This window comes from Pavona decussata, unplaced genomic scaffold (genome assembly GCF_977016875.1).
Source record: "Pavona decussata unplaced genomic scaffold, jaPavDecu1.1 SCAFFOLD_324, whole genome shotgun sequence".
Taxonomy (NCBI): domain Eukaryota; kingdom Metazoa; phylum Cnidaria; class Anthozoa; order Scleractinia; family Agariciidae; genus Pavona; species Pavona decussata.
This window is the reverse complement of record NW_028145713.1, coordinates 109,347-121,652: the sequence shown is the minus strand read 5'-3', so window position 1 is coordinate 121,652 and position 12,306 is coordinate 109,347. Positions and strand designations below refer to the sequence as shown.

Below are 12,306 nucleotides of genomic sequence, written 5' to 3'. Positions count from 1 at the left end.
AAACGTGAATCAGATCTGTATCTGTCTTGGCCCCCGGGGTCATAGAGTGATTTAGTTAAGTTAAACAAAGCCAACCTTGAAGAACTAAAAAATGCTAATTAAATAAAAAACGTTATAAAACGTTTGAATTTTTGAAGTGCTAGTAACAAAAAGATAAAATATGAATGGTTGAAAAACTTCGAAAGTGAAAAGAAGTTCAAAAGACACTATAAAAATAGACATAAACAGATTAAGTTTCTTCGCGTCTTTTTTATCGCACAAAGTTAAAGAGTCTTCGCCTTGGAAATAGAAAATGTCTATCTAGGTAGGCCGGAATGCCGTTACTGTTAATGTTGATAAGTTCTAGGGGAATAAGCTCTATCACTGTTGTGGATTGAATGGCCAGAACTAGAGAGTAAAATGATCTGAAAGTGAAATGTACTGTGTGCTCACATAATAACACAGTCGCGCAGGACGGTTTATACCTCGATCGGTACATGTCGCCTGTTTCTTGCAGCTGACGATATAGATCGCTTTCTTCGTCACTCGACTGCCATCATTGCTATTACCTTTTTTTTTTCAGAACCCTCTCTGCGCTAAGGGAAACCGTTCGTGAACGCTTCACAGCCGACGCCATTTTGATTCGAAAGAACACTGACTCGCAGAATACATCAGGGAAAGGGAGGGGGAGCAAGGGAGCAAGGCTACGTCGTGAAGGTCGCATTTAAGAGCGCCTTTTTTCATGACCGAGTGAGTGGTGGCACAGGGTTTAAAAATTGACTACCCTCATATTTTGCTCAGACATACTCTATGATGAGTTAATCAACGTGGTGTATTTCTTATGTTCAGCTCCGCTTTTACTTTCCAGAAAATAATCAAAACTTGCAACGGCCGCAGACCGCCACAAAATGGCGTAAATTAGCGCGCCGAGCAACACAAGAACTTCGCTCGTGAAAAGCGCAGAAAGAAGCACGTGTTTTTCAAATACGTATATTTGTGTAAGAGACACTGGCGAATGATTCAAGCCTAAAACCAGGATTCTTTACTTAACTGGGAATGCACGGCACGTGTTCCAAAATCACCAATATTTTATTGTTTAAAAATCTCCTTTTCGAGCAGTTTTTCAAGAAACATTTTTTCCATGCGGTATAACTCAGAAGGACTTGAGATTAACGTTGTGATTAGTGGAAATAGTCTTCTTTTTAAGGATATAAAAATTAGTCTGGGGCTCTCAACTTCTGCACGAAAAGAGCACGCTCTCTGTCGACAAAATTACAACCTCCACTCGTCAACAAACACAAATAATCCAATTAGAGCAGATTAGTCTCACTGTTATCGAACCCAATATTCCAAGCAAATCTTAGTGCTTAGCACCGTATTTAAATATAAAGTCAACATCACAAGTTTACCTTGTAAAAACAGTGGCTGTAGATTGCTTTTCATCCCTACTTTCTCTTCAAAATTACCATCCTCCCTCTTGTTTACGAAATCAACAACTATCTGAGCGATACCTGGATGGCTCTTGTAGAAACATCGGCGCTATTGTTGACGGTTTTCAAACACACCATAGCTGCTATCTTTCTGTAACGTAAAACTGAGCTTGTTTCATCATTAAAAAAATGATCATTGAGCGAGATTTTTGACCACTGAGCGACACTGTCGTTTTGAGTTTTTCAATCCATGCATATCATTTGTATCATCACGCAATGACATATCACACGCCTTACAAAGAAGGCTCGGTTACCAATGTTCCTTCAGGTGTTATACGAGTTTTGCGGATAAGGAAATAATTTTGGTTTGTTAAAAAAGACACTCTTTGTGAAATAAAATTCTTAAAAACAAATGGACAGGAAAGCCAAAAAGAACGAGAGAGGATTAAGGTGGAAAGACACACCGACCGACAGACAAGCAGCCCGAACGATAGAAAGAAAACAAGAAAGAAAGCGAAAAGCAAACGAAGGAAGATATAAAGGAAAGAAACAAATGTAAAATTTAAGAGAAGGAAAGTAGTAATAAAACAATGGGAAGGAGGCACAAGGAGCGCCAACAGAAAAGAAAACCAAATTTGATAAGGCGCAACCAATCCTAATGATATAATGACCGTCCCGTCATTCAAAAGTTTTTAAACAAACAGATAATCGCGCAGTCACATTGTCCTTTCGGATAGCATATATGATCAATTGCTCTTTTCAGAGGTTAGTTGGGGGACAGTGCTTCCAAGATAAACGAAGTCGAGTAAAAGAAAAGAGTGCCCTTATCCTCCCTTTGCTTTCATGTGGCAAAAGCATCTCATCGCACACACAGTCTGTCGGCGTAAGTGATGTTGAGTCGGAGATCGACTTAATTTTAGCACGGGCATCAATTTTCAGGACATCTTGTGACATTTCGGGCATGACCATCTGTCCAGCTCATCGCTCCTCTTTGGGCATTGGGTGGTGGAGAGGTTCCCAACGATGCTGCGTTCCAGAAACCTTTTCGAGCCATGCCAAAGGGAAATCGCGCAAGCCTGACCGCGGTATTAACAAGGCGCTTTCGAAGACTATTCGAAGACGTACGGGGATATTTGTACCTGTTGGCTCTGGTAAGGCAGCGTAATTTTGCTTATTCATAATAGGGGAAGGTCAATATGAAATTTAAAAGTTGTATCTTATTGTTAAACTGAGTGGCAAGCCGCAAGTCGAAACAAATTTACATATACTTGCAAGAAGAAACTCGCATTTTAACCAGCCTGTTTTTGGAGTGCGTTAATTTAATTAAAATGTTTATCACGAACTTAACTTTTTTCCGTAAATGAAACCAACATGCTTATTTTCCTGAAACCCAACTTTAAACGCTATTCTAGTTATTATTGTTATGGATACTATTCATAGGCTTGGCTATTAATCTGTGGAAAACTCCGTGATTTGTGCGTACAGCTGTTCTCTCAAATAAACTGAACTCTGACTGTTACACAACGTTGTGGTCTCATTCCCTCAGAAGCCTTCAGACTAATCGTTGGCACTGAGAGTGGTCATATCCAGTGCTGATTACAGTGTTTTTTTGTTTTTGTTTTTTTTATATCTCCAAATTGGAGACGGGACCGCCATAAAGATTTCAACGCGGTCATCCGAACCACTTGAGGGTCTAACCTTCTTCTCTGAAATTCTATGATCCTGAGTATAGATACGGCCGCGGTTCACCCCCGGCTGCATTTAATATTATTCTAATCATAACTGTTTAGAAACCTTTTCTTTTTTATGTTCAAGAGCACAGTTGTCCTAATAATTATCGTTGCTTTGGGTAGGAATATGTCGTGACTGTAGAATGGCTATTAATCCGGATGCATCGGCCATGGAACTGTGTAGCTCAAGCCTAGCTGATATTACACAGGGCATTGAAAATGTTACCTCGGTATGCCAACAGAAGTGTTGTATACTTAATGAAAGCACTGACAAAGATGGTCGTGGTATTTGGTAATTGAGGGAGGGGAAACTCCCGGAAACAGGCAAATAAATATCCCACCTCCCCGTTTTTAATCCATTTATATCCCTCCTACCTTGTTTTTACAGCAGTTTTTCCCTCCTCCCTAAACCGTTCGCCTCCCCTCTTAAGGATTATTTTGACATTTTTGGAACCAATTTAAACGGTGTTCTGAGTGTATCAAGATCTTTTCCCATCTCGTTTCACCATGCCAGATGTTTGGTATGATGCGTGCGCAGCCTGTAAGGAATAGCGTATCTTTTTAACTTGATATGACTTCGGCCGTTAAATGCTTCTTTGCTTTTTGACATCGTGATGCTAACATGTCACAAATTGGACTGCAGCAGTAGATGATCTGAGACTGCAATGTTTTCCATAACTATAACATAGAAGAAAATGGATGTGACTGACATAATATGTATTCGTGATTTCAGGGCGAGAAGAATTACGCTAGTATAGCACACAGTACCCCCATAACCCCAGGAGGAAGTTTATACATGCCCCAAAGCGATGAAACAGATACGTCGATGGAAATTAGTTTCGGTGACCATTGCAATGCACAGTCCAATCCTGAGAGCAAACCTGTAGATGCTCTAAACGCGTATTTGCATGCACGAGACGCCAGTCCTGTTCGTTCTAGGCTCAGCACTCCGTTGGAAATCGCAAGTGAAACAACCAAGCGATATTACGCACGAAAAGCCGTTCAAGGTGATACCGCCATCATGGAGGATATCGCGCCCAAAATTCCTGCTCAGCTATTCCAGGCAATGTGTTCCTCACAAGCCATACAACAAACTTTGTCTACTGATGACGAATCTGAGGTCACCGTAGATGAAACCCTAATGGAGGCGCTAGCTGATTGCTACCATGCTGCAACGTGCTGGGAGACGCGATGCCAAATTCTGTCGATCATGGCCGATAAAGTATCATTTAAGAAACTGCGACGTTGGATACCTGACCTGTCAAATTATCGGTTTACAGAGGCCAAACGGCATTGCCTGGTACACGGGAGGGGGCCACCTTTGCCGTCAGCGCCAGCGCCTGGGATGCGTGTTTCTCCCGCACAAATAGATCACTTATCGCATTCATCACAAGTGCTCATGTTGTTCAAGACTTGCCCTTTGGGGAAAGGACAACAACGTTGACATCAGGAGAGACCATTAAAGTTCCAAACGTTATCCGGACGATGGTCCCAGAGAGAATTGTACAACAATACATCGCTTATTGTGACGAAACAGGATTTAAACCTCTAAGTCGGGGCACCCTATTGCGCATTTTAAATGTCTGTCTCGCCTCAGTAAGGAAGTCTCTGCAAGGGCTAGACTACATTAGTTCTTCAGGGGCACAGGCATTTGATGATTTATGCAAAGTTGCCGAGATGCTTGGCGACGCAGGGCAAGGCATGGGAAGGACAAAATAGCAACAAAGTCGCCTACGGGAAAGCAAGCGCTATCTCAAGAGTGATTATAAGGTACGTTTTTCTCAATGTATTAGCTTTACTACAAACAAACTTTGCCACCGACTAGCAATGAACCTAGGGTGCACCGAATGATCATGAAAATCGAGTAAAAGGTTGGGGACAAATTTATTTAAGTTAGTGTTTAGGTAAAATCTAACGAACCTTGGGACTTGTCAGTTAAAATGAAGATTCGGTGAAGATAATGCGTCTATTGTAACAAAGCATCTACTGTTTTTAATTTATGAACACTTGTAGATCAACCAGTTGTCATCCAGGCGATCTTCCTGAATGTGGTTAAAACTATTCACTGACTGTGAATTGTTCTTGTGTGACAGACCATTTCTACACAAATAATGGGTTTTTTGTTTGGCAATTATAATTCATTACCAGGCCGCCCTACGCGTTTCTAAAGTAGCAATTTTTTTGGAGGTTGGTTTTTACTTATACACACGGATATAATTTTGAACCAGATCTCTCCATAAGATGCTTCTTCGACAATATGAGACTGATTCTATTGACGTTCTTTATTCTGCACTGAAAACCACCGCCTAAGGCCAAATTTTTGTCTTTGTATTACAGGTGCACGTGTCTCAGAGTTCTCTAGTGCCCGATCACCGTAGAGCGTTCGCTCTAAGCGATCCCAAGGATCCTGCGTATCAGGCTTGCTGCGACTATGACCACAATGAAGTTTGTGAACAGTGCAATCTTTTAACCGAGACCTTGCTTGATATTGAGGCAGGCCTGGCTGCGCAGACTGAGGACCTATCATCTGACGAAAGAGAAGAGCTCTTGTTTAGAGTTGAACAAGGGAAGACAGCAATCTGAACATGGAAATCACACCTTCTTCGCTCTGTAAACCAAGATTACGCTCGAGTCGAGCTGCTGCGGGAACTAGATGAACCATCAGTGCTGTTAGTGCAAGATTGGGCGATGAAATATTTGCCCAGAAAGTACAGAGAGAGCCAAACGGACTGGTTTGCAAAACGCGGAATCCCTTGGCACGTGACAGTAGCAACGAGGCGTGAGGGTGAGGAGGTACAGATGCTTACCTTTATCCACATTTTTCAAGCGTGTAGCCAGGACAGCTGTGCTGTACTTGCAGTGATGGCAGACGTTCTACGGCACCTCAAAATCACAATCCCTACGCTAGAGTCAGTGTACTGCGGAGCAACCATAGTGTGTGCGAGAGTAATTGGAGAGCAATATGGTGTCAACATAAAGCGTCTTGATTTCTCAGACCCTCAAGGGGGAAAAGGGCCATGTGATCGAAGAGCAGCTACAATCAAAATACACATGCGTATTCATCTCAACTCAGGCGACGACATCGAGACGCCCACTCAGATGAAAGACGCAATTCTGTTCTCCGGTGGAGTGTCAGCGGTTAACGTCACTCTATGCGAATCAATTGCAGCTCCTAATATGCCGTCCTTGAAAGTCGAAGGGGTCAGTCTGCTTAACAATATCAAATATGAAGATGATGGAATACGTGTGTGGAAGGCATATGGAAAACTTATAAAAGTTGCAGTATCCATCTGTTTCAGAGCTGCCCACACTCACAGCTACCCAAACACATGCCAGCACGTTTACTGCAGTCAAGCCAAGACGAACCAATGTATCACCTCACGATAAAGCTAATGATCACCAAGTAGACCAGGACAACCTTACAGACGACAACGTTACAGACCCACAAGAAGCAATCGTTGCCTGTCCTGAGGAGGGTTGCACGCGGATGTTCCTAACACATTCATCTTTGCAGCGACACCTTGATTGTGGCAAACACGAGAGAGCTCTAGAGCGCGAGACCTTAATGGACAGAGCTTCTATGGCTTATGCAGAGAAGTTGGAGGGACACGCACCTTCAGTACCAGAGGCTGTTGCAAGCATGCGACCTGACTCCACGCTTCGGGTCATTAAAAACCTATCAATGGGTTGGGCATTAAAGTCTAGTACCACACGGTGAAGTAGATTTACCGCCAGCCAGACGACTTATCTAACTACCAAAATTCAAACTAGGAGAGCAATCAGGACAGAAAGCAGATCCTGCATCAGTCGCACGGGCGATGGTAAGTGCCAAGGATGCAAGTGGTAACCGCCTGCATGTTTACAAGCGATGATTTTCTTTCTGCAAGCCAAATCGCTGGGTTCTTTTCCCGTCTGTCTGCAAAAAAAACATTCACGACGAGGTTGAAGAGTTTGAAGACAACTTCCAGACCGCTGCCAATGAAGCGAGAATTGAAGAACTTGAAAATGTGGCTGTGCACGAACTGCAGCTTAAACACCCCATCACGTATGATGTATACAATCTCTGCGATATGGTAGCGAGGTCAAAGTTGAAAAAAACCTTTCTGTTTCAGTTCTAAAGGACATTTGTTTGTTTTTTAACATTGATGTCACTGACATATCAGTTCATTGCAAACAGCCTTACATGAAAAAGATTCAGTCACTTTGTCTAGGCTGCATCTGCCAACAGTAAGATTCGTTTTCCAGGATCTTATCCGCTTTTTGCTTTAAGTATGTGCTTTATTTTGCCTTACAAGATGAGTGCTAAAAGCATCGGTGGCATTTATACCACTCTTAAGCTATAAAACTTCAGGCAACAGATATGTTGCAGGATAAAGCCGAATAATAGGCAGTGGCCAAGAACAGAAAGTTTTGAATAGCAACCCAAAAACTCAGAAAGGGTTCTTTTTCTATATTTTTTCTTCTTCGCTAAACGCGGGTAGTGTACATCACGCACTAATGTAAAATAAGATTTTAATAAATGATTGATTGATTTGAGCGTAGCTTACATAACGCGCGAACTTCCTTATGGTAAAGAAATAGCAGAACCAGTACAGCCTGTAAATGCGTTTCTTTTTTGTGGTTTTGGGCTCGTTGATAAAATCAGGCAAGACAGGGTGTGCCCATTTGACACTAGTGGTACAATGCTGTCCACTGCACGTGCACGATGTACAAAGAATCTATATTGTTATGTTTTGTATTTAAGAAATTGCTTGTAAAAATTTTGTACTAAAAATCCCATCCTAAAAGATAAAAAGCTGGTAACAGATTTAGTATCCATGTCAGGTGGGGTATTTTAAGCTGCAGAATAAAATATAATCTGGTTGTTAGTTTAGTTAAGTGTCCTGCGCGCTTGGTCTCATTGCGTGACAAACATGATCGTCTCATTTTGCAGAAGACGCCGCTTGTGACGCCTTCAGGCTGCAAAATTTCTTCATCTGTGACTATAAATAATTGAATCATCGTCTTAAATCGTGCAATCAAGTTACTTTATTTGCTATAATAATAATAATAATAATAATAATAATAATAATAATAATAATAATAATAATAATAATAATAATAATAATAATAACAACAACAATTTATTTAAGTCTCAAATCTGGATAGCCGAGCACAAGTGCCCTACTAATTGGGGAGACTGACAAAAAATATAAAGTAAAATCTATTCAACTAAGATTAAGTAAAGTATAGCTGTGTGGAGACTCAAATATGGTTAAATCTGTCAGAAACTGTAATTTTTCATACAGAAGTCATACGTATGGTTGTTGATTGTGTGATTTGGTAAACATGGTCGAAGGGAAAATAACAATTTTGAAGAGAGAATGGTGATAAAAAGCAATCTACAGCCACTGGTTTTGCAAGGTAAACATGTAATGTTGACTTTCTAATCAAATACGGTGCTAAGCACTAAGATTTGCTTGCAACATTGGCTTCGATCACAGTGACTCTTATCTGCTCTAATTCGATTATTTGTATTTGTTTACAAGTGGAGTTTGTGATTTTCTCGTCTTAGAGCATGCATTTTTTGTGCAGAAGTTAAGAGCCCCAGACTAATTTTTATATCCTTAAAGAGAAGACTATTTCCACTAATGCCAACCTTAATCTCAAGTCCTTCTGAGTTATACCGCATGGGAAAAATGTTTTTTTTTCAAAAATTGCTCCAAAAGGAGATTTTTAAACAATGAAATATTGGTGATTTTCAAACAAGTGCCGTGCATTCCCAGTTGAGTAAAGAATCCTGGTTTTAGGCTTGAATCATTCGCCAGTGTCTCTTACACAAATTAACCAATTTGAAGAAAACGTACTTCCTTCTGCGCTTTTCACGAGCGAAGTTCTTGTGTTGTTACTCGGTGCGCTAATTTCCGCCATTCAGTGTGGCGGTCGGCGGCCGTTACAGTTTTTGAGAATTTTCTGGAAAATACAAGCAGCTTTGAACAAAAAAAAATATATCACGTTTGTTGGCTCATCATAGGGTATCTCTGAGCGGAATATAGAGGTTTTGAATTTTTGAAGCTTGTGCCACATTTCACTGATTTCACTCGGTCTTCAGAGACCGTTTCCCTCTTAAGTGTTCCAAGCTTTCTGAAAAATTTCAATTCCGCTGTCTCTATTGACGGTTATAAGGGGGAAGTCTTATGTGGATAGCTCTCTTGACCCTACAAGTGTACCAGTGAGAGTCTCGATCAATAAACTTTACTTCGTTCCAAAGAGGATAATGGCCGAGAAACACAACAGGAGAGTGGTGCGACAACGGACCGTTGAGGGAGCAACTTTTCGCTGGAACTGTGAAAACCGAAATGTAGCAGTCACAGCCTACAATCGTGATATAAATGGTGCTGCGTCATTGTTGTATCTACCACGATGAAAAACAACAACGTCTTTCTCGAAAAGATTGTAACTACCACGTTGAGGACCGATATGAAAGCAGATTTAGTCCTAAAATTAACCCTGACCTTCAAGTCTTATGGTGAATTCATGCTCAACAAGTTACAAAAGCGGTAAACAACGTTCCTTCTCCAAGCTCCGAAAAAATTCCAAGGTAATCAGATTTCATATTTTGAAAAACCCCCTATAATCAACAAAATGAAATCCATCGTACCGACTAAAGAATGGTGGCTGATACATTCACCCGTAATTGTTAGCGCACGAAAATCCGAAAAACGATCACAAAAACGCACCGAAAAGTTCCTTAGCATGCACAATGTTGTGAGCACACGGGCGAATTTGGCAAAAAACAAAAAGTGGCGTCCTATATGCTATTGGCTGTGTTTGGTTCGCATGGTATTGTGATAAAATGTCAGCAGCCATCTTTTTTTTTCGGACGATGAATTGACACTGTCAAAAGGCCGTGGACGTCATGTTTCCTGTACGTAGTTCACGAATGTATTTAGTTACGGCTGCTTGGCCTGGACACCATTGGGAAATAGTTTTGTTTGGATCTCTTGGGTTCCCATGGAACTTTATGCATGACGTATTTGTTGGTGTAAATGCTGTTCTAGTGAAAGTAGGCTTATCAATGTAGTCGCGCTGCTGTAAGAATTGTTGCCAATGGGGACACAAAATGAACGAAGGAACGAAGGAATAACCGTTGAACATGTTGAAGCAATAAGGGACGTCTCACATATAACCAATAGAAAAAATCAACCTACCACGAGGTTTCCTATGTGCACTCTCGCCTGCTTCCTTTGCTCTTCATTTCCAAGAGGTATGTACACCTCTGCATCCTTCAAGATCACTTTTGCTCCTGTTTGGGTACTGATCTCTCTTAGTTTCGACCCTTGCTTACCAATCACGATGCTCTTGTATTTATCTTCAGTGTCCACTCGCTCATATACCATGCGGCTCTGTGCGTCATACAGTACTGTAGACAAGGAATTAAATTTGCGTAGCACTCAACTGCGTCAACTCATTCAGAACCTTCTTTTGTCGAGTCATTAAAACAAAAAATACTCTTATTTCATTTCAAACTAATTTTGAAGCATAACATATCTCTGTAATAGACACTGTGAGATCCAGATGTTCAACAGCAATTTGAGCAATTTTTCCACCAGGAAAAAAAAATAAAGTATTGGTATGTTTCTTTCTTTTTTACTCAGTAACGTATGTACTATATGAACTGAACTCATAACACTACGAACGCGTGATTTTCACATATACGCAGTGTGGCCTTTTTTTGTAGAGCAATATTTTAGGTCTCAACCATAAGCACCATACGTAAAAGGTCCTATAAAATCTCCAATGGGAGTCAAACGGGTTCTCGGAAGCCAGTTTCTAGAAGAAGACTTGAGAATGCGCGAACACTTTCGTTTTAACCTTAACTAGACCGGAGAGGTCTAAGTGAGAATGGGGGGAGGGGGGGGGGGGGGGGAATGGGAGTGGCAGATTCCATCCGCGTCAACTTTGAACGTGAATGACGTTTTCAATATTAGAGCAAACGGCATGAGATTTCAGGTCTTTTGTTTAGATTTTTATCTGGAAAAAAATTGTTTTGATTGGTTCGTGTTCATTGACTTTGGTGTTACCATGGCAACCAATTTTGATAGAAAGAAGACAAAAAAAGCCCAGTTTACATGGGGTCAATAACGTACCACTTTTTCCAAGATAAGCTTCTTGGCAGATGCCCTTTGCTCCTCATTTCCGAAGATGGTAAAGCCCTCTTCATTCCAACTGCAAGAGGAAATTCTAGCCCCAGACGTTTGCTCAAATTCCTGGCGCGTAGAGCCACCTGTTCCTATCACATATCCTTTCAGATGTTTTGGAACCCCTACAAACTCACTCTCTATTTTCCCGATGCGTTGATCGGTGATACTGTTGGTGTCTTGTCTGGAAAGTAGTAAACAGGCGATTGAGATAAGATTTACTTTATCAGGATTGGTTAATCACCAAAAATAAAAATAGAAATGATGGATTGATATTAAAATCCAAAAATGGCCATAGCCTTAGAGAAAGTAAAATGAGTGAAAAGTCTAACTTTTAACTGACATAAAATGAAATTATCAAAAACCACTAAATGAGCATGAACTAGAGTTTTTTTTAAGACCAAGGACATTTTTTCATGGTGCAATATACATGACAACCTTTAAAACCTTTGTATTCCTTTTAAAATACTTGTCTGGTTCATGAAAAACAACGGACTAGAACTAGTTGAAATGACAAGTGGCCACTATTAATAAGGATTGGCCATTAGTAAAGTGCCATTCACATATTCAAACTTTTACTGATAATTAATTGGCACTATGCAACTTACACAATTCCTCTCAAAAAATCCTTTCATGAGGTCTTGACCACATAAAGCAGATCATAGTCATTATCAATATTTCATCATCATCATTATCATCATCATCATCTTCATCATCGTCATCGTCATTAAATTATTGTTGTTGTTATTATTATTATTATTATTATTATTATCAATAAAGATTTGGTAATGCAGAGACATGCAAAAATTAACTATAAAAACCGACGTTTCGGTGTCTTCATGACACCATTGTCAAGGAGAAATAAAAAATTACAGAGTCTGCGGCAAGTTGTAACAATAAATTAGCATATAGTGTTTAAGGCTAGTTAAATAAATACTTTTGCGCTAATAGAGTCGTGCAAAACGACTCTATTCTATTCGGTTTTTA

The 12,306-nt window shown here is 40.5% G+C and overlaps 1 protein-coding gene, 1 long non-coding RNA gene and 1 pseudogene across 9 annotated transcripts in view; 2 read left to right on the top strand and 1 right to left on the bottom strand.

Annotated features, from left to right (window-relative positions):
• LOC146453652 (uncharacterized) overlaps positions 1-12,306 on the top strand; it is an 82,915-nt gene that overhangs the window by 62,088 nt on the left and 8,521 nt on the right. The window lies entirely within an intron of this gene.
• The window catches only part of LOC146453653 (uncharacterized), a 101,300-nt gene that overhangs the window by 84,376 nt on the left and 4,618 nt on the right, over positions 1-12,306 (bottom strand). For 4 of the 7 annotated variants that reach the window (XM_085096255.1, XM_085096256.1, XM_085096250.1 and 1 more), the window contains exons 2-3: positions 11,271-11,503; positions 10,330-10,538 (exon numbers count right to left, since the gene is read on the bottom strand). The exons of the other annotated variants lie outside the window; for them this stretch is intronic. In XM_085096255.1, the coding sequence (XP_084952381.1) occupies positions 10,330-10,538; positions 11,271-11,503 (442 nt within the window). The remainder of the gene's footprint in view (positions 1-10,329; positions 10,539-11,270; positions 11,504-12,306) is intronic. 7 annotated transcript variants of the gene reach the window in all.
• LOC146453654 (uncharacterized) lies at positions 1,644-7,598 on the top strand (annotated as a pseudogene). Its single transcript, XR_014859434.1, has 4 exons — positions 1,644-2,560; positions 3,263-3,369; positions 3,873-4,909; positions 5,477-7,598. The product of XR_014859434.1 is annotated as an uncharacterized LOC146453654 (transcript).